We start from the raw sequence: 24190 nt of genomic DNA on the forward strand, positions 1-24190 counted from the left end.
ATACAAATAACTAGAATTCCATTTATTTTCACAATCAATCATGGAAGTTGTTGGAATCGATTAATTTTCAAATCCCAAGGTCCCACTCGAATGGAACGTGAACAATCGATATTCAATAATGCCAACTAAAGACTCATTTGCGAAAAGCTGGCGTACAGTGCACGAAGTTATCACAACTCATGTTAATAACTTGCAGCGATGATAAAAATCTTGTCGAGGTTTTATTGATCGCTCTGTCGCGTGTTGACATCAACCTAATCAAATATCGAACCGTTTTAGAAACTGTTTTTTATTTTATTTTAATTTTTTAAGCTTAGTTTGGCAGCGATTTGCCCGAAAGAAATACCGTGGCTCCGGAACACAATAGGGAAAAATGAGGAACATAATTATGTAGGCTGGTTTTACTCAGTAAAAATCTCTATCTCCCTACCGTTTAACCCAAAGCAGAGGAAATCATAGATTTCTCATAAGAAAAGCTTGGATCTGAAAGAGTCCAATTTATAAAGCGGTTTGCATTTTCATTCTCTTACTTTTCCAAGCAACCCATTGTATTCTGTTCATACCACCTGTCAAGATCAAACTGCCAAGCTTTAAAGATTTTGATAGCAATTAGGGTGGTAGCGACAAACGTCTGTCTGTAATTATTGGAACGTACAAAAATACTGGCACACAGGCCATATGCATCAGCAACACTCGTCAAGTGGCCGAGCACAATTATTTGTTCTGTTTTTGGATATAATTTATTTCTAAAATCAGTTCTAACAGTTCTAATAACGCAAGCCTCGCTTAATTTGGGTGAAAGTTGTGGAATATTATTATTGTGAAAGTCTAAAATTAACTGCATTAATTACGGTTCATTTTCCTTTGCATAATAAGTTCTGTACAGGAATCATGACAGGTGTCAACGTTGGTGTAAACCACGGACCAGACCGCAATTAAAATTGTATTAAACCGGTTATCAGAAAGCTTAACAATGGTTGCATGCTTTTGAGGTTAGGCCATAATAGCATGTGACATTATTTAATAAAGTAAAAGTATTTGTTTAGTGTGCAAACTAAAACTAGAAATGTTACTGCTGTGGAGTGATAAAAAACCTGATCAAGCGCGAATGGAACTCAAGACGCCAGCGAAGTCTGTGGCTATCCCTCGCTTTGTATTAATAGGCAAAAGTAAACTCCTACTCAAATTATTTACATCGATAAAATCCAAATGAATATGTTGCTTGATAAAAAAATCCTTACTATACAAATTTATCAACTTTATCTTCTACTAGATGTTGCCCGCGACTTGGTCCACGTGGTTAGAATTTTCCCCGTTTTTCCACATTTTCTATTGTATCTTCGCTCGCTTCGCTGATGTTATAAATCGATAGATAGCCTATCGCCTTCCTTGATAAATGGTCTATTCAACACAAAAACATTTTTTCAAATCGAACCAGTAGTTCCTGAGATTAGCGCGTTCAAACAAACAAACAAACTCTTCAGCTTTATATATTAGTATATATAGAATATAGATTATACGAGGTTTGTAATAAGAATGGTAAAGAAATGCTAAGCTTGTGTTAAAAAACACTTCCCATTGTGCCTTCTAAACTTACGTTAACTGTGTAAAGTTTGTGGACAATATCTCCTAGGATCCTCTACAATGAAGATAGATATTTAATTTATACCATACGCCATACACGTGATCATATAGTTTTGAGAAATAAGTAAATACTTCATGTATTCCCAAAATAAATCAAGTACATGACGACAGCTTATATCATTTCTCATAATCATCAGATCCCACAATACACATTGTTTCCTTTATAGCTCCCTCACATGTCACATAATGGACTGAGAGGCTCACTTTCCTTATTAAATAAAGCACCTTTAGTAAGACACTCTACATCACACTGACAAACAAAAATGAACCTTATGGTAAAAAAATAAGGATTCTGTTATTGGTGGTCGGTCGACCGTGTATACCCTAGCTGCCGGTGACGTATGTCATCTTTTTCACATTCCCTTCATTCATCTTGATCTCAAACGTTTTTCGATTTTTTTTCCTGTGGAAAGTTCCTATTATAAATGGTTAAGAGAAGGGAAAATTATTTTTTTGGACGACCTACGATCCAAGGATCTCATTTTTGTCTGCTATGAGGAGTTTTATTGCGAGCATGAAAAGTTATTAAACTCATGCAATCCAAAAAAGGATAAAGCTAATTATATATACTCCATGCATGAAAATGCCTAAGGCATTCTCCACCAGTCAACCATGGTTGATGCAGAGATATTAAGAAGTAGGTGCATGGGCAATTTCTAAAGTACACTCATACACACTATTATTTAATTATGCCCGTAGATTTTGTTCCTAAACCAATGCCTATTTTTTGCATTTCAGTGCGTTCTCATGATTAACTAATTTTAGTGGTGTTCATTAACTTTTCTTGCTGGCTGTTCGCATTCCCGCAAAACAAAAGAACTTAAACCAAGGCAATGTAAACATTACTAGTACATTGTGTTGTAAGAGAAATGGAAACACGCATTTAGTATTAAAATGTATTCAGGATGTATTTGTCTTTGTAATGCGAGATCTGAGAACATTAAACATTTGACTCAAGTTTTGATATCGTATTACGTATAATAACGCTGTTGTGATGTTTGTGGGTACCTATTTGACTAAGACACTCAACGCTATATATGTGAGTAGTTTGAAGGGTGTGTTGCAGCTCTACAATTTTAAAAAGAGTTTGTTTTATATATGTATGGAGAACAGGGCTAGCTTGATTCATAAATTTGATTTATAGATGTCGGGTATTGTTCAATGTATAGCTCCTAATACCACACTAAAATAAATATAAGGAGCCTAAATTTTACTGGATAAAACTACATATAACTATCTTTCTGAACCCATATTAAATCTTAAAAAATGATTTGATTTAAACCAAATATTGATGACATTTCAATTTATTTTAAGGGCTCTTTTATGGTTCGTCAAACAACATCTTCCACTTTGTACGAAAGCATTATTTAAAACGTCAAAAACTTATATGAAACTAACAATTTACTTAAAAGCCACAACAAACAAATCTTGTTGACACAGCGACAGTCACATCACAATGACGTATTCACAGCAGAAACATTATACGGAGTCAAAACGCTGTGCAATGGACAACAGGAACGAAATGCTAATATAATACAAATTGTTCTCTCTTACTGCCACAGGGTTGGCAATTTACAAGCCATTTTGTGTTCACTCAATTGTATACAAAATTTCAACGGTTAAAATTGGTATTTGTTACTTTTGACCAAAATTGTGTAATGTTTAATGTGATGTGATTAAATTCTTTGGGATGGAATACTAGGTTGGTCAATTAAGACTAGAAATTGATACATGTTCAAGACATCAATTTGGACATGTTTGACTCTACTTTCCTATATATAAGATAAGTTACATTACGATATCTCTAACGAACAAAACATACAAATGAAAAGCTAATTGTGTTGTTTTGCACAAAAACAAAATCATTATTAGAGTTAGAGCGAAAAAGAGAGAGGGAGAGATAACAAAATGTAAAAATGAAATTGTTCACATCTTTTCTTGCTTCTCACGTTTGTTAATCGAAGTTCAAACAAAGCTATTACTGCACTGAATAACCGCGACAGTGATAGACAATGTTAGGAGACAATTTGAAACAAGATGTCTGCTCTGTTTACTATGCAGCGCAAGTAGTGAGACGCAATTGAGATTAATGAGCGACCGAGTTCAAAGCCTGTGTCTTTGGACTACAAACTTGAATGGGAACGTAGCGCATTACTGAGAAATAAAAGGTTTTTAAATGTATAATAGCTTTTAATGGGATTTTATTTTAAAGATACAGCACTCCGCTGCGTGGAGGTCTGATAGGACTTTATTTAATGTAAAAACTGTGGTTTAAGTATATTTATAGGAAAGTCATAAGTGTTATAGCCCTGAAATGAATTGAGTAAAAGTTCAAACACCGGTTCAATTAGTCATTGCAGTCAAAATAATTTATAAAAAATAAAAAGAATTACGTTCATATGTAGTCGCAGAACAAGTCGAGTGAGGTGCTTACATAGCCTGTCAACTTGACGACAACAATGACGACATTATGTTTTGAAAATATTTTATCTTAATAACTGACAACGGACGTTTGTAAAAGAAAATTGCAGTTGGGATAAGAAGATATGTAATATACCAAAAACTGCTGACTTCATCACAAGCAATCCTATATTATGATCAAACCGGGTAAACTTTCACACATAAACTTAAGGAATGGTTCAACGATTTAAACGTTAGCTTGAAGGCAACACCGATTTCCTTGCAACTCATTTCAAATTTTCTTTCAACTGATTTACACGATAATCATGGCTTCCGAGAAAATCAATCAATCACCGCATTATAAATGTTTTCACCGTAGCCAAGAACTATACTTGGTTTACGTACTAAATTTATTAAATCGATTAGGTATTGAACTATGGAATTTATTACAAAAGGAATCAATATTTAGTAGGACATGACAGTTATATGAGAACAGAAATAAGAAATACTTGAACGAACACAATTTTGAAAAGTTTTAATTCCTATAAAAAAAAAGAGAGTTAAAAATTTTACTACGTTACATCTTAAGAATCTAAATATATTTTCGTAAAAAAAACAACAAAATCCATTTATACTAGTAATTTAAAACACATAATAACCATTGTTCTGTAGAGAAACTCTACATATAAAAAAACTCTTCTTTTATATAAGTTAAAAACCTCATACTCTACCGTTACAAGATTTCTGCCAACCCTAAAACGCGGTTAGGAATGGCAAGTAGGTATTTGCGACCGCCACCAACAACATCCCATGATGCCTTTTGTTTTGCTCACAGATTGTCCCCCGACATTTGTAGGGTTCAATAATTAACAATACCTGTGACATGTGAACTCTACTCTCTGTTGAATACAAAGTGCCAATAGTTTCAATCCTACTTAATGTTATAAACGTGAAAGTTTGTTATGTATGGATGGATGTTTGTTACTCTTTCACGTATGAACTACTGATTTAATTTTAATGAAACTTTACAATAATATTTATATTTTAAATATCAGAATAACAAAGGGCTAAAATTTGTTAAGATATTGTAGCAATTCTCCAAAGTAAGTAACTATCAAGTAAGTACGCAAATGTCTACATCAAAATTCGATTCGTCTTTTTGATTCCCGCTCGAGACAAATTTTATCCATTTGTTTTATAATGTATGTTATTTATAAACTTATATTATGTGTTTACTCGAATACATTTAAAAATACGTAAATGTTTATCAGTTGTCTAATACTATGATGCAAGTACAACAATACTACACGTGCTTTGACTATTTTGGGACTAGATGGCGTTGTATGAAAGTTGTGGAATATTATTAAGTGAAATTAACAAACCATGTGAAGTTAGCTAATTAGTTAGATTTAACAGCTTGTTACATTTGTAGGTCACACAGTTTTGGAATTATTTACATACATCTAGGTCGAAGCTCAAGATTTCAGTAGTTATTTTTTTATCAAATGCCATAAATATTTGTGTCACTAATTATACTAAATTCCTACATAAAAAATTTACATAATTTCATTACAAGAAAACTCAAGAATATAGGCCATTTTCGGCCTTTTCTAAAAGACTTAGAGTCTAAAATTGCATGCAGGTTTAAATAAAGTGTTAAAAATACTCACAATAGGAAGTCTTGTTCCCAGCATGGAGTCGGACCCTTAACTGTCACCGTCGTCGACTTGACATTCTGCAGTTTGAGTGTCACGTAAGTGTTGAACTGTTGTACTCCTACAAAAAAGAACCTTATGTTGTAAACTTGTAAGTTCAAAATAGCTTGCCGAAACATGCAAGGTGGTCGCTCGCATACAAAGAAAAAAACCAATTATATGGATAGTTCTTGGAATAGAACGTCAATCAAAGGCCTAATGAATGCTGAAAGTTAAATAGCGAAATATTGAATGTTCTATTTGAAACTGGATATTAAACAATAATGAAAACTTTGAAAACTGGTTGATTGCTTAGACTATTCTTTGAAAATTGAAAGAAATCGGTATTTATATTCCGAAATTACGTTAATAATAGATTTTTTAAATATCGCTTAAGAATACTTATGTTAAGAAGTAAATAAATTAATTACCTTGCATGGAAACATAGCGCGCCTTTTTCACTGTAACAAAGAAACAAAATAACTATTAATAATTATGTTCAACAGACTTTTTCATGATTAATATCACACAAGACACTATCAAATTTTTGCAGAAGGTTCTTTGAAGCGATCTATCAAATAAATCCAATAAGTAGGTATTGTTTTTATTTACAAACAATATTTTTTTTCATACAAACCCTGGCCATGTTTGTATGAAAAATGTGTTATTTATCATAATATAGTAGTTACACAGCTCAACCATCCCGGCCCCAACTTTATTTCCGAAACAAGGCTATTTATGACCATGATCCCCACAAAGAAATCAAAACGCCGGGAATAACATCAAAACACGAACAATCGGATATTTTATTCCGTCGACCCCAAAGAGGTCAACGTTCTAAAATACCCTGAATCTAAGTTACGGGGACTGCTGAAACTGTAAGCTTCAGTCCTGAAGACTGAAGTTCTTAACTTTAGTTGCACAGTTACTGCACTGTTTATTTTATTTCTACTCTAACTTCGTTGCAGAATTAATCCCTAGACTTACTTTTAATAGAAAGATTTTTGCAGAATAGCGCTTTATTTTTCCTTCTGTTTTGTGTGTTGTTGGTCACTATTTTCTTGTTAAATGTATAGTGTAGTGTGGTGTGCTGTGTTTTAACCATAGTTTGGGTTACTTTTAGGTGACATCAAATTAAAGTATGCACCAGAGTCATATTTTGTGAAAACATGTTATTTTTATTTAAAAGAAGTAAAAATCATACCGAGATTACTTAAACGATTAAAATTAATTAAATTTAGTATTACACAATTTGCGCCCCTGTTGAAGTAGTTACCATAAAAAGTTGAGCCTTCAAAAGTTAAATTTGAAGATAAACACACACACAAACGAATAACTTCACCAACACTATCAATTCAGTAATAACACAGGCACTTTCAAACAACCCTCTCACAAACCGTTACGACGGTAATACAGTAACTGTGCAAGAAAAATCACTAACTCAACATAACTTTGACGTTAAGTAAGCAAAAAGGCCTACAAGCCACGTGCAATGCTTGCGTGTAAACTGTAACAACTACGAGAATAGTTACGGCAATCGATGAAGTACCCCACCACGACTTATTGAAGATTAAGAAAACGTGGTCGATGGACTAAAATGTCCGTAGAACTCTATTTATTATTTAAAGAAACTATGTCGAAAATTAGGCTCTAATTATATACTATTCAGCTATTAAACATAGTAGGAAATTAGAATTTAGCCAAATCACAGCTGTCAATTGATTTTAAACTATTTTTAGAGCTGAATTGAAGAGTGTTGAGATATCGTAGCATACAGCATTTGTAGTCGTAGCTTAGTTTGTGACATTCGTAGCCGTAGCAAGTAGCATTTGTGATCGTAGCACGTAGCTTCCGTACGCGGAATGCTACGTTATTTTGAAGCATGTTATAATCATAGGTAGAATATCACCTTTAATAACAATATGACGTGGTATTTAAGTCTAACAAAATTTATAGAACTTTTAATACATGTTTGTGAAAAACACATACCTATCCCAATATCAGCAACTTATAATAACAGAAACAAATCCCAAACCCTTGAAATGAATAACGATTGTTTGTCAAACAAAAATATCTGATTAATACTTTGATAAATGAAAGTTTCTCCATTATTTGTAAGCCGATCCCTATGGGTTTACCCACAACAGGTACACAAAAACTTTAACTATCCACAATCTATATCAATTTATCAAATCCCACGAAGCCGAGGTCTCGGACTTAGCGAAGGAGTTTAAAGTTAGCTCATTGTGAACAGCTCTCGCACAACAACGCTTTAGTTTGGCATTTAAATATTAGAGTTAAGTTTGTGTGGTTTTTAGATAAATGTATTAAGGATTATAGTTTTGTAAATACAAGACAAATTTTTGGATTAAATAGGAATTTGTTTATTTTCGTGTTTGCAGATCTTACGGTTCAAACCATTGAAGTTTTTTTATTCTTTTTGTTTGCTACTTTAATGTATGTAATATTGCTGAATACATGTTAACAGAATTCATTAATTTACAAAAAAGCAATTGCCAGAAGATTAACTTCGAGTAATAACATCAATACTAAAATCTTATACGTTTCTAAACGCAAAATAAATCCTAAAACATGGATACTAAACAAAATCATTTAAATTACACAACCGCAGAGAATTCCCGAACAATCACGTTTTATTATTTTTATTAACCCAAAAAAGAAGGTCGTAAACGATCCGATTTACATACAACAGTTTATTACACTTCTAAAATGAAACCGGTACAACACACAGTACAGTCTACCCAGCAGGTTGTCAATAAAATACTTCTGAAAGTCCTTTAACTACGTGCGGCATGTTGCCATTTGTATTTTCGCATGCAAATAAAAATTACCGCAGAAAGGTCACACAAAGGCGTAGCGCCGACGAGAATAAGGTATGTAAATTTGTCCTTTTGTACACAAAGTGTATAAACAAAAAGTGGAATGTAAAATATTTCTAAGCTTCAACAATTTTTCAAGCGACGTCGAATAAATATTGGCATCGTTTCAAACAGAATGCTATTTAAATATCACATAGTTTGTGGCGCGAAAGATCTTTGGTTAAGACTTTAAAAGTGTTCTTAGTGAGTTGGGCCGAACTGCTAGCGAGCTCTGCTGAAGGAAATTCGTGGTGATATTTTCATTTATAACCTCTAGGGTGGGGAAGCGTAGTTATTCGCTTGTTCTTTCTTTTTATTTGAAAAAATAATATATGTATGTACTGAACAGGAAGCCTAGGACCAAACGTCGAAGCCTAGTCATACGTCTCGATACATCGATATCGATACGACAGTTGCTTGTCTTCCTTTTAGAGGGCCCTGGTGGGGCATTTACAGTAAGGTATTATTTGTTAAATATTTTTTATGTATTTAATATAATAAATACAAGTGGGAATAGGACGAATGCGAACCGCAAGAAACAGAGGAGGATACCATAAATAAAGGAGTCCTAGCTGTGGGTTATTTAAGGTCATTGATGTGATGATAATTGACATCATCATCATCATCATCAGCCTATCGCAGTCCACTGCTGGACATAGGCCTCTCCAAGTGCACGCCACTGAGATCGATTTTCGGCTTCTCGCATCCAGCTCCTGCTAGCCGTCTTGCGCAAGTCATCACTCCACCGTGCCTGAGGACGTCCTACACTAATACGATAATTGACATAAAACATTTATAATAATGCTTTTTTAAAATCTTTTTTAACGGTAAAATTGTTGTTAAATACAAAAAAAATACCAACTTCTACTTGCTGCATTTTTTTAAGTCTGTGTTTACTCTAAGTTGAGAGTGTGAATAATCCCCGAAAGTTTATTTCCAGTGTGTAGGCCCCGCGATCAGTAAGTCTGCGCCAAACTACATGCAATTTGTATGAAGCAGAGAGGATTACACGTCTTTTGTACGTACGTATGCAAATGGCACTCTCGCGAAGTTGTCTCCGTTAGTTTATTGAAGCAACTTTCAGAAACTGTTCTAATTAAATGTAAGGAAGAGTTGTTTGAGTGTTTGCTTGTCTCTTCGGCCAGTTATAAAGTTGTTTGTGTGGCAGTCGCCTAGTCGGCTTGTTTATTTTGTGATTGCTTTGAAGGATAGCTATGATTTTGTTACTGTAAATTAATTTGTAGAAGGAAATTACGTTCTTTTATTTATGGGTTTTATTAATAATACACACATAATTATTATAAACAATGTAAATTATTGTGAAAAACAAAGTGGTATGCTCACTTTTATTTATTACTTGCTTACCCCGGGACTCGAAGCGCGTGGTATATTGTTGTTAAGCTCAATACGGTTTTGTTAAGCCGTTTTAAGTGAGCTTTCTGCTACTTCTAGTCCGTCCAAGAATATTTGTGCTAAGTTTCATGATGATTGGTCAAGTACTTATCGCGTGAAAGCGTAACAAATAAACTTATATTCACAATTATAATATTAGTAGAGATAAATAAAAATAAAACGAACGAACGAAAACTCAATTAAAATGGTTTTAATTACCTTGGATTAAGAAAAAACTGGACCCTATCCTTTGTTTACAAGGGGTCATGTATCACGTCCTAACTACACAAGTACAAACCGCGTATATACCATAGAAATTTCATACTAAAAGCAACTATATTTTCACACAGTTAAAGTTCAATATCGTCATTCATTATTTCAATTGACGAGCGTTTCTAATACATACAGAGGAAGGTCGTAAAACTAAAATATTTACGCCATACTTTCAAAAGGGTCGCTCAGGGTCAAAAACTGGGCATTTTATGATTCAACCTATACAAACAATATGTACCCTAAATATGTTACCTTAACGTCTATCTTCCTACTAATATTATAGATGCGTAATTTTGTATGTGTGGATGTATGGATGTTAGTTCCTCTTTCACGCCAAAACTACTGAACGGATGTAGACGAATCTTGGTACACAGGTAGATTTTAGATAGGATTAACACATAGGATAGTCTTTATCCCGATTTTATTTTCGAATTATAGCGGGCAAACCCGCGGGCAACAGCTAGTTTATAAAATATTCTAATGATGATGGATGTTTTGATTTTGTAGATTCCTTTTTGTTTTTATAAGCGATTAAGGTTTGGGAAAGCTTTACCTAAAAACATAAATTAAACATGATGTATATGAGTTTGGCATAAAATTAATCATTTTAACAAATATGTAAATCTGTTCAAATGTATACCTACTAACAAATAAATAAGGTTAGTTACTAACTGTTACCTTATAAAGACGTATAAAATTAAATGCATATTTCCAGATATATCATTGCTATATTTTTTTATTCGTTCATATAAAAAGTATTTTAAAAACTTTATATTTTTCGGTCTCTAAGTTCATTATCTGTAGGAATGTTCATTTCAGTTTTACTTGTTATATTTTCGTCTGACTTCCACTACCCTAGTTTATTTTATTAACTTATTTTACTGTCCTGGTTTATTTTCAAGGACATGAAAAATATTCAAATAGCAATTTATGTTTGTTTTTATTATCACTATGTCTCGATGAATGCACAAATGTTCAAGTCATACACAAGACACCCAAACTCAGAACAAGCATTCGTGGATCACACAAATGCTTGCCTCACGCGGGGGCCCTACCGGCCGTACAGCGTCGAGTCTCATTTTCAACTTCAACATACTTAGTTTTTGAGGCTTTTTGAATATAGCACTTAGAGTGTATCTCGTCACAAGTCCAATCAGTAAGAACGAGTTTTGGATGAAAAGCGATCTTTGACAGATTTCCCGAGAGGTAACGAGGTAATATTATTAAAATAAGACTATACGTACAAAACTTTTAAACAGTAAAGTTCCAAAAACCTCTCTAAAACATAAATATTCGACAGCACACCTCAGAATACAAACTAATTTATGCAAATACCACTTTCGTAAGTCCTTAAGGCAGGTCTATATTTCGTATGCGAGAAGCGAAGAAACAACTTCATCGTTTTTGTAACGAAACGAACCGTCAACATGGTTTTATGTCGGCCCCTTGCCATACAAAGACCAACCACCGAAAGCCGCCGAACAAATTTAAATAAGCGCCATTTCATTAATGGAATTCTCGGCGTAAATAAACTACAACGGATTTATCTGTTCGCGAATAATAGGCTTGATATTGTATACGGAATTGAAAAACGGAATGGTCGCTTTGATTGTACCAACATTCGTTTGTGTTGACAGCGATTGAAACGATTACTTTTCTTTATATTTCGCGTTTTTGATTCGACAAAATATATAGATTGGTTTGACTTCGTCAGCAAGCTATCCATCACTGAGGAAAATTATTCGCGCACATGAATTCTTAAAACCATACTATTTTAGACATAAAACTAGATAATGAATTTTAACCAAAAAAAAGCGTTCTCATCGTCTTGAAATAAAAACCACTAAGCCAAGCTTAATGAAATTTTTATTGGACCTACAGGTTAAATGAAACAAAATCGACGTAACAAACATAAATAAATGACCCGACTTATTGAGAACCTTATCTGTTTTTAAGTCTACTGAAAATAGAAAAATAAATAATTACACTTTACAATGATAATAAAAAGGTAACAAATTGCCGTCCAGTTTCACAGTAAGGATACCATACGTTTGGTTTGAGCAAAACTTAAATCTGTTTCTCTTAAAAGTTAAATAACAGTTGCATTGTATGTACTCCTGATTAAAAACTTTTTGGAACTCGTGGCGCAATTCAAAATCCACACGTGTTAGTTTTGCATAAATTCTAGTTATTCAACCGAATATTGTATTTTATAATTGCCTTAAAAAACTTTCAGAAACACGTTATCAAAACACAGACAAAACTCGGTCTCATTACTCTTGGTCTTAAGTTAAATATTTAATTAAAAACAAAAGAGCGATTACGTTTTTTGACTTGTTGCCCAATACAAGTTTAGATTACTTTTCATGTCTTATGACTTTCTCTCGTTTAATTTCTAGATCTTCAAACAGTTAAAAAAAGTTTGATACACAAAAAGTTTCTTAAAGATAAATAATTGTTTCAAATTTTCATTTTTTAAATTAAGACTACCTTGAACTAACTTCTTTTTAAAACAAGAACTAGGAATGGTACATATACATACAACATTGTTTACACGATTGTAACATACATGGTTTGCTTACAGCCAGTATTAAAGTATAAAGCAATAAAAACCCTAACAACTCTTTCTACACCCATTTATTTTCAACCAGCCCTGTTGCAATGCAATCAAATCGTAGCTAGACTTTTGTACCGGACTGTCCAAACTCGGGCTAATTATAAATTATTCTGGCCGTGTAGCTAGTACAGGGAATTGTCCGACAACAGTGACACGTGATATGTAACTGTTACAAACAAACTTGATTGCTAATTGAAAATATAGTTACATTGAAACAACGTAACCATGGCAACCAAGTGACCTAGAATAGAATAGGACATTCTTTATTGCACATCACATGAATAAGGGATTTGAGTAACATAAATATGTAGTTGCATAGCTGCATACCTACAATGGGCTTGAAACGCTACAGAACAGATTGCAGACAAGCTGAGAAGGATTTATAAATAAAAATAAAAATAATTATTTTTTGGGACGATATTAGTATTTTGTCAAGCGCCAAGCATTTTTTTATAAGTTTCATCATTTATTCAATCTTCCAAAGTTTTCCGTAAAACCATTTTGGTATGGAAAACTGTAACTCACGAATGATTGACGTTTACACCGCACAGCCGTCGCGCTAACTGGGATGTCAGACTGACACTTGTCACACGGTACACTCTTTTTAGTTCGAAATAAAATGTTCCATCGAAAAACAAAAAAGATTTCTGAGGAACAAAAAAGATACTTTCAATTGTTTAGGGTTGCGTACCTTAACTGGGCAATAATAATAAATAAATACGGACAACATCACATACATTGTTCTGAACCCAAAGTAAGTTGCTAAAGCACATATGCCATGGAATTCAGATACAACGAAGGTACCACAAACGCCAAGACCCGAGACAATGTAGAAATGTGAATTTTTACATTGACCCGACCGGGGATCGTACCCGGGACTTCAGATCTAGCGACACCTTGAAACCGGTGCGTACGCCACTCGACCACGGAGGTCGTCAAAAGACAATAGAACGCTATCACATAGGATTTACTGCCAGTTCTCATCTATCCGTGATAGCACACCGTGACTGCTAGACTGTTAGAAATTACTCTACACAGACGATTGTGGTATTTGCTGCTATAACATAAAATAATGAAAATAAAACATCAGGTCGTAAAATTTATACTTGACAATTTGCTCATGAAAAGATTTCTCTCTTAAGTCGTTCGTTAGACCGTCTTTCGACAGGATTAGCATATTTTATTTGTTTCAAATGTTTAGTAATTTTTATTAAATACTAAAATATACAAGCTTCAAATAATATTTAAAACTTAATTAAGAACAGAACTATGCTATCTCATAACATTAAATGACGTTTTTCTTTATTTCATTAAGAAATGTTGTGTTATAGGCTAGGTTAATAGCAAACAGTAAACAATACTCACGCACAATGGTGTAATCGCTTCAATGCAAAACTCTTTCGTGCTTAGTTAAAACTGAAACAAATTATTCTGTCCGCGTAATGTTGATTTTGGCCACAAAATGTTCAGCAGTTTAGAGTGACACCCGCGGGTGTCATCAAATAACAAACAATGTCGTTCTCGTTTATTTTACGTTAAATCGTAACTTGGCATTTTATTTTAATTGAAATTGACAACGTGTGAAGGTTAGGATTTAACAGTTAAAAGTTTATTAACCATTTTACTGTTATACCCAAAAGGTAAAATTCGAAACCTGTTACTATGGCGATCTTTCTGTATGACCAAAGACTGCATCTCATAAACCAGACCGTTGAAATATTCAAAATCACGGTTTAACATAATTTGGTGGGTCTTGAAGATAGATATAGATATATGTGTAATACTGTGTAGTATCACAAATATACATACCATTATTTGTCTAACTACCTATTCATAGACATATTACTCACAATGTAAACAAGGGAAGGAGTTATCGCGAAGTGCATCGATGCATAATGTTATTACTGCTGAAGCCATTCATTGTCATAACACGTTGACTTAAAAAAACATACTTGAACAAAGTGACGGGTTTACCTTACCGTTTGTTTGTATATGGTGTATATATATGTACTGTATAAAGTGTTAGGTGCGTTTTTTCTATAATATTATAATTTTATTTACTTTACGAGGATGGTTCATGAAACTGCCTGGAAAACCGCCTGCAAACTTGAAATAGATACTCTTGATTTTGATGATTTCTACTAGTCTTGGACCGGAATCTCTATTAATGAGCCGAGGCAAAACAGAGCTGCGTTGTCGGGTGTGGAACTGATTTGATTACTAAACTTCAACTTATTGAATTGATAAAAGTACACTTTGTGTCTCTTTTAAATCACAGGGTAATTTCATAGGAAGTGACCCTGTAATTTAAACAATTACATGTATTAGATTATTACAGTATAAGATCAACAGACGGGGGTGACAGATTCTCAAAAATGAATTTATTTTGTGGTTGGGACCTCCCTAAGAAATAGTTCTGTGCAAATTTAAACGAAAAATTGTATTTTTTGAAAACATTCTTGTCTGTGATAGAAAAAAGGCTATATATCACAAATAATTTGATGTAAAAAAAAAGTAGTAGAAAAGGATTTTTTCATTATGAGATGCTTAAATATCTGTTTCAAGGTAGAGATATTTCGGCCTTTCGGAAAATTTTGTAAAACTGTAAATCCGTAAGATTTTGCTGAACATATATTGTGTTGTATTGATAGGTAGTGACCCCAGCTATCATCCCCTGCAGTATGTCGTGCTATTTACTGGATACCCTGTATTTAATTCATACCTATGCCCTTTTAAATTAGTCTCATCCTACGTAAAAAGCTTTAACAAATAAAACCAGTATTACCTAACAACTAGTTACAATATAATCCAGTTAGTACCTAAGAGGCGGAGGACCGGGTGTTGTGGCGTAAATTGGGAGAGGCCTATGTCCAGCAGTGGACTATGATTGGCTGATTGATAGTACCTAAACTATTCCCCCAAACTCAAACTTGGACACCCAAATAAATATAACAAATGATAGATTCAACCCGTACATTTATAACCTTAATTACTTAAGACGCATTGAAATCGCCGAAAGGTACAACCGCGGCGCAATTCTACCAAAAGGCTTACAAATGACCACGATCATTATAAGGGTTTGGTAATTTTGAGCCGACCATTCGTTGCTTTTAAGAATCGCCCAAGCAAAACCCATTTGCGTCTCAAAACATTTTAACGGCGCATGCGTTGGAGATTTACGATAGGAAAACAGCCACTAAGGGTCATAACCGCTTGAATTTGATAGCTTAGACGTTTGAATTATGTTTGTGTTAAGCGACGAATATAAAATAGTTAGGTTGCTACATTTTTATAGTATATGGCTGCTTTAGCACTTTAAATTAAGGAGGAAACTAGGATATTGAACACACTGATCGAGGAAGCAGTAAATCAAAATCCATTGCCGCTAGTGCAAATTTGGACCGTATACACATAAAGTACCATATATTATTGTACCATACGTACTATAACCTCTCCAGCTAAGTGACAATTTTACACTCGTTCACGTCGGGTAGCAACGCTCAAATGTATATAAATTCTTTTGGAAAAGTCATGTGACTTTGAATTGTCATCTTCATACATTCGAATGTTTTCTATTGACACTTCCTATTGTATAAAACTTGACGTGGCTAGTAGGGCTGTAACCTCTTTCGCTTCGCTTCGATTCTTCTAATAATAATGACTAGCACCTTAATTAGAGTTTCACCTTAATTATAAATATCCCGTTGCCCTCTGCGCTCATAAACATACTGGATTAAAACAAAAAACGACCGGTCAGCATTTACAGTCCATGACGTGTTAAAGAGGAGATTATTTCTCGGATTTCCTTTATAAACAAACAACGGAACTTTGTCAAAGTTCACCGTAATGTCACTTTAAATCTTTTCCTTGTAAATATTAACAGTTTTATCAGGAGCATTAAGTTTAACTTTCTTCAATATATGACGAAATGATATTTGATAGACACGCCTTTATTCTTTAAACATTCAATATCAAACTTGCATCGTATGAGATTTGGCAGTGTGTTTAGGTTAAAAAGTTCTGATGTCCTTACAGTTAGCTACATAAGTAAATAAACACAAAGAACCCTGAAAACATAACTCTCCTTTTTTGAGAAGTCGTGTAATTAATCTCTTAAGAAGAACTTACGTAATTACACCTAGCTTCATACCGAATATCAGCTTAATATGAGATTAGCTTCGGACTATGATTAACCTAAGTGGTTCACTTCATTTTGTAGGTATGTACGAGAATAAGTGTATTGGAACTTTCTGGAGCCCAACAGAAATAACATGTAGAATGAATATTAAATAGACCGCGACGGAAATTGAAAACCTGATTTTTAGGGTATTTTACTTATTAAAGTTGTTCTTGTAACCTCATCGTGTACAAGTTATCAATTGTCACTTATCAACAATTCGTCGTCTTATATATAAACCGTGGAGGTTTTGTGAATCTATGCATGATTTTGTATGCAAGACTCACAAGGTAAGCTGAACCATTCCTGTTTTTTTGGTCTCTACATTAAGCCGTCGAAAAGGACTTTTCAAATATTTTTACTTTTATATCTAGATACATTGCAAAGAATAAAAAATGAGTCAAACAGCCATAAATCATCCAAACTATTTAAGCTCATGTGATGTATCACATGATATTAAATTACATTTTCACAAAAAATCGCTATTTATCACATGTGCCAAACGCGTGACACGTTTACACTACCTAGCCTTTTTTATAGCCCGGGAGAAACCAGTAAATCCCCTTCAATATTTTCTACGTAAAACTATGGATTTAGAAGCAATAAAAAAGTGCCAAAAACAATACTGAAATGGTTTACCCATGTGAACGGAATGAATGAAAGGCGATTTTCAAAAGAGGTTTCTATTTGCTTATTTTCTTTTTTTTAGCCATTTTTCAACTAGTTTTGTTAGGAATCAAAATGGTATGGACAAATTTGTTTATGATATTTTTTGAGTCGGATAAGTCTTATTTAATTTAATTACATTCAAATTGTTGGACAGACTCTATATACTCTACTTTTTATTCAGTTAAAAATTATATTTTTGAGCACTGAGTAACAATCAATGAATGTATGCGTTTAGGAAAAATAAACTAATAGATCTATTTAACACTATGTAAACCAATCCAACTCATTCATTCAATCCAACAGTTTTAAATTGCAAACATTAGAAAAAAAGTAATTAGCCAACACAAATAATTATAATTTGTGTTTCATATAAATAACTATTCCTTAAACCTGTCCTTATAACAACTCAAATCGAGCAAAATCTCACAACTACGCTTCATAAAAGTGTAATAAATTCACCCGGTATGACGCTACAGTACAGTCAGTATCAAAAATCTGTTTAAACAATCAGTTTGGCAAAATACTTATATCTTTCAGCGACATGTAGGATTTGGTGGTTGAAATGATTTAACTAATTTCTTATATTTTACAATACGGAGAGAAGAGACATACAGACGCGATACTGAACTCTTAGCAGACAGTTACTCCTTTGAAAGGACTCTAAACCACTTAAGTGATGGTGGATAATCAGCCATTTTATACCTAAAACTATTCAAAATTCATTGAATTTGATTGTGTGCTGTTGTGTTAAAAGAATTATGTTGCTGATCGTACAAGTTGAATTCCTAAAGAGCTCATAGCTCCCACTGAATCTACTCATACTTGTATCACGAGACTTGTCAAACAAGATTTTCTTGTAGAAGATTCCGTATTAAAAGGTCTGATGTTTGGAAATCATAGAAAGACCATCTTTGTGAATTTATTTCAGCGTCCGCCTTTTTTGTCTGTTACGCGATTGTGAAACAGGATGATTGTCTTTGAATGTACATATGTACTATGTTTTGCTGGTATAATCAGTTTTCAAACAAATGATATTTTTACTCCCTTACCACCTCTTCGTCTACATACTCGTAGAAACACGACTTTCAGCAAACGATAATTTAATATGATTTATTTTATAAAATATACCTATACAAAATATTTCCACAAAACATAAATACAGCAAATATTAAGTTACATGAGTGTGACACTTCCTACAGTTTTCCTTCTGATAAATATTATATCGAGTACGAAAGACCCTTCAATAGCAAATAACATCAAATATTTCTAATGTACCTTATTTTTCCCTGTTGTGTACACTCGACGTGTTAAGTACAAGAAAGTATCAGAATTTCTGTATTGTCTGCTATTTTTTGACAATGTGTAGTAGGTACCTTTATCTGAATAACACATTCTTATGTGTTCTAAATCACACTACTAGACCAATAGTCGTATTTGTTACGTACATATTTAAAAACAATCTATAAGTAAAAAATCCATGGACACTTTTCATCCAGGAGCAGAGAATTTCAATAATAAAACACTACTCTCCCGAGTTTAAGAAGGTGGCTTCTGAAGCATATACCACGCAAAATAAGTTTACATAGTTTAGGTACTCGTCTCAATATAATATTAGTCGAATTATTTAAGAAGCATATTACAGGCGGATTATCAGATCACCAGACAACAGATCCTTAATAATTGCCCCGTTTTGCCACTTGCAATGGAACTATAAAAACAAAAGCAAAAAGCAAACAATCATCTATAGCAAACATTTAACTATAAAGTTAAGAAAAAAACTAGTACAAAATGTACCAAACTATCATTTCCGCGCTTAAATGAAAATGGATGAAAAGGTCGAAAAGTTTTCCTCAACATAACTTATTCAGTACCATCCCATACAATATGACGGAGCCATGTTTGTATACGTTAAGCTGAGGGAATTTGTATGAAAAATGTTTATTTAAGTCCCTATTATAAAATAGGACTGTTTTGAATAAAATATTTGCTTTTTTAGGATTTAATTCCTACATCATAAAAACTAAATTTTATTGAGGCTTTGGTTTTTGAAGAATTTATTTTGTGCCAATAAAAAATGTTTTGTACGGCACCATCAGAATAGCACGTTTAAGTTATAGTTTAAGGGTTGTCTGGTTCATGAGACTATAATAATATCGACCCTTAATCGTCCTTTCGCCTATAAGCGAAGGTATGTTCCTACTTTTTTACTTACTAGTTAAAAAAACGTTAATGCTAATGTCAGTCTATCTGTCTGTCGAAAACAATAGAGGGTTTGGCTGAGGGGTTGGCCCAGCCGGATCTAAATATAAAAAAAAAATGTCAAATAAATCAGGTACATTTTCGCTACTTTCAACTTACTTAAATGCCTAAAGAACTCCGGTTTTACCGGTAGAACCTAATCTACTTAGAACTAGATTAATTAGTTTACAAACAAAAAATCTTAACGATCTTTAAAACCTCTTCTCGAACACTTTAAACTTTTGAACGAATGGACAAAGATTTACGAATCGCATTTATAAAGGCAAGCATTGAAGGGTGCGGGATCTAAAAGGACTAATAACAAATGGAGGGTACACTTTAAAAGGTCGATTTGTACCGAAAATGTTCGCGACGTGATATATTAGATTTCTTTTTTTATTTATACGGTTTTCTAAGCGGTCTGTAGCTTTGTGGCCAGTACTCCAAAATTTTATTCCGAAGAATCGACAATAATGCTTTGCTTGTTGTGAGATGGACTCGCACTTAACCGTGCGTTCACACTTGTTTAGAATTCTACAATGCAAATAAAATAATAGCACAATTTCTCTTTATTTAGTTGGATATCAAAAACTTTTTTTTTAAGACATATTTTATAATTAATATTTTAATTATACACCAATACCAAGAATTTTAATTAAATAAAAAAAAATAGAATCCTCCTTTCTGGAATTTAGTTTCACAAGTAAAAACAAAACAAAAGAAAAACAATACTAGTTTAAAAACAGGGAAAGACAGAAAAACGTGTGAAGACGGATCGTGGGTGGAATACCAAGCTCGGCTAGATGTGTCGGTGCGATTCCCGTAACGAGCTGAACTAATGTCTTACTAAGATAGTGACAGACGTGAGCGATGGTGAAGCTAACCTATTATTACCCGTACACCTGGGCCCCCACACAAGGTACATTTCTCAGAACGCTTACGCTGGTTGAGTCGGTGTAATATGTTGAACGGATAGCTTAAACAATGTTATAGTAATACGATGAATAATGACAGCACGGATAGACGACAATACTCCAAAACCTATGTTCGTGATCAACGCATAGGACAAGCTTTTATGTAATAGATAAATGCTTGTTCTCAGTATGGGGGTCTTTATTCAAGTGATTTATTTTTTTGCAACTAATAAAAACCTTAGTGCGAGTTTCGTTTCGTAAAATATTAAAAGTATGAAAAAGACATTTCTGTTCGACTAATAACGTGACTTTAATTTGTCAGTTCAATACATTTGAAAGATTCTGACAAAACAACTTTTAACATGATAACCTTTGATTAATCACATTTTTGGTACTTTGATAAAACATTATTTGTAGATTTATCATAAAAGTTAAACTATAGATACCCGAGTTATACAGCATTAATTGAAATAATAACAGTGTTTAACTAACAAAGAAAAAAGACAATGTACTATAATTGCTAACAGCCAATGTAGGAACAAAAAGGCACGGATCGCAGTGATTGCTATCGCGATTTAAGACAAAGTTTAATTACAATCTTTTCTGCATCAACCTGCAAGTTTTTAAATTACTTTGGGACTTTTAAGCTACTAGGTTTGACTAACCGTTTCACCAGCTTTGATGTAAATTGTCGTAACAAAGTACTAATTTCACCTTCTTAAGATGTGTGCAGGTACTTTTTAGATAATTCATACTGACACCACTGGCAAGCGGTTATAAATAACATATTGAGAACCCCTGGATTGCTAAAATTTGTCCTTAAGATGTGTGCAGGTACTTTTTAGATAATTCATACTGACACCACTGGCAAGCGGTTATAAATAACATATTGAGAACCCCTGGATTGCTAAAATTTGTCCTAGCTAGAGTAGTGGGACGTATATTATAGGCTGCTTGCTATAAATATTATATTTAATAATGAATTACCATTGACACATATTTATAATGCTTGAAGGCTTGACGTAAACATAAAAAGTATTTCTAGAAAGTTTCCTGATACATTTTATCTTGATTCTTATTGTCAAACACAGCATCGTAAACAGTTAGAACTGATTTTTAGTAGGACCGTATAACAATAAATCTCGGCTAATATTTATTTCGTAAATAGGTCATAGCGGAAATGGGTCGTTTCTCGTTGTAAAATGTTCGTGCATTTTAGGCTTAGGGTTGACTACAGTAACCTCGATTTTATTCATGACTTATGACTTTAAAAAACTAAACCAAGCGCTTGTACTTGTTGTTTTTTCCCGCCATTCCTTTTATATAGTCGGCAAAAAAAAATTGTTTTATGCAATCAGAGTGTTACTGGTCAGCTATTATAAATCAGTGCGTCAACTATTTGTAATTTTTTTCTTCTTTTTGTTTCTATTTTGATGCCAGATCACAACAATCTCCTAAAAACCATTGATGTTGAACCTAAACCATTTGAGCTCTATTAAATATTCTGTATTTTAATTCAATTCTGTTCATTCTTTTGTTGCTAACCGTACCAGCTTGCGGTTTTAAAATCGGTCGCGGGGAAAACCGCTGCGGTTTCACGGTAGTGCGGTCTAAGCCTTAGGTAGTACGACGGTTTTGCGAATATGTGAAGCAAGAGTGCGAGAGACCGATAAAGGGGTTGGGACTTAGCTAATAACCTCTTTGTTGTTATTTACTGAACGATTTATAATTTAATAGACTGCTCTTGTACTCTACAATAGAACACTTGCAGAAATTGTACGGTGTTCTTGATACAATATGTTTGCTACAGAAATTAATTACCTTTTTTAATACCTAAGTTTATGAGGATTACAACAAAAAACGAGCTATTTATTTGGATCTAATGTAACTCTTATACTTTTTACGAGTCATTGATCTCACAAATCATAGTCAGGACAAAAAGAGAGTCATTTGTTTTACTTCTACTACGTATTATAGGATTTACAGAAGAAGGAATTACCCAAATGTTGTGACCAAAACACGTCTAGATACCCCCAAACTTTTTATATCTTCAGTTAACGATGGTGAATCTTCAGAAAAACATCATGAATATAACATTTAGTTGACCATAACATTTCTTTGAATGCCTGAACTCTTAACTGACGTAAACTTAGTTAATATATGACTTTGTTTACTAAATCTTTATATAGTTCTTTGTGAAATATGTTTAGGATTTCGTACCTGAAGGGTAAAATTGGAACACTATTAATAAGGCTCTTGTTTTTCCATCCGTTAAAATTTTCATACATGATATTATGTCTGTTGCCCCTAAAAGAATATGTTAGTTTGCATTTAATATATAAACTGCAAACAAAATCAGTGACAAAATAGCTTTGATACATAGAGGCAAATTTGATTTACACGAAAGTAAATTGCATTTAAAAAAAAAACCGGAAATACAGCTACAAGAACATTCTCGCAAGTATACGACTCTATCCTACTCATTGCAAAAAGTTGTATACGTATTGTGTAGTATAAAACCATGTAGGCTCTATATTTAAAATCTATTTATTATTCATATCAGACCTTATTTAAATACTCATTAAATCACTCCGCACAACCTATGCTAACAATTTGCAGCTGAGAATCCAATTGCGTAAACTTGTATTACATAAATTAGCATATGAAATGTATGCAATATATGCGTACATATGCGTGCTAATCTACTACTCTCTTATAGTTCGCTCTCAAGAGAAAACGGTTTCACTTAATTGATTGGATTGCTTCGTGTAATTTGAAGGATCGTTTTATTCTTAGCTCTTGAGTTTAGAAAATAAACACGGAATGAACTGCGTATTTATTATATATAAAGTTAATTTATAGATCACTGTTTTACATTGGAGGTGTAAACAGTTTATACCAATGGAGAGTCAAAAATGGTAATGTAAAAACCAGTCTTGATAAAAACTGCACAAAATCAGCGGTTCCCAATTCCTTGATAATACTTTCTTTTTCAATTTCTAGGCAATACGATAGCAATTTTAGGACATAATAAAAAAAGGATACCATTTGTAGTAATAAGCTTCAAATAAAAGTAGAGTTAACAAATAAGTAAATTAAAGGCTCTTCAAACTGTATTTTTTCTGAATATTATTGAAAACAGAAAATACTGATACACATTTAAAGGCAGACGTCACAATCAAATAAATAAGTACATAAATAAATGTCACCAAAACACTTCGATTCTACACACTAAGTCGTTAAAACTTTAACCAGGATAATTTCAAACTCCTCATAAGCAATTAAGTATTATA

The 24190-nt window shown here is 33.2% G+C and overlaps 1 protein-coding gene across 1 annotated transcript in view; it reads right to left on the reverse strand.

Moving 5' to 3' along the window:
• The window catches only part of LOC113503453 (phorbol ester/diacylglycerol-binding protein unc-13-like), a 108771-nt gene that overhangs the window by 37416 nt on the left and 47165 nt on the right, over positions 1-24190 (reverse strand). Inside the window, exons 2-3 of the mRNA XM_026885433.1 lie at positions 6170-6199; positions 5715-5820 (exon numbers count right to left, since the gene is read on the reverse strand). Of these exons, the coding sequence (XP_026741234.1) occupies positions 5715-5820; positions 6170-6199 (136 nt within the window). The remainder of the gene's footprint in view (positions 1-5714; positions 5821-6169; positions 6200-24190) is intronic.

Source organism: Trichoplusia ni, chromosome 19 (assembly GCF_003590095.1).
Source record: "Trichoplusia ni isolate ovarian cell line Hi5 chromosome 19, tn1, whole genome shotgun sequence".
In the NCBI taxonomy this organism is placed as follows: domain Eukaryota; kingdom Metazoa; phylum Arthropoda; class Insecta; order Lepidoptera; family Noctuidae; genus Trichoplusia; species Trichoplusia ni.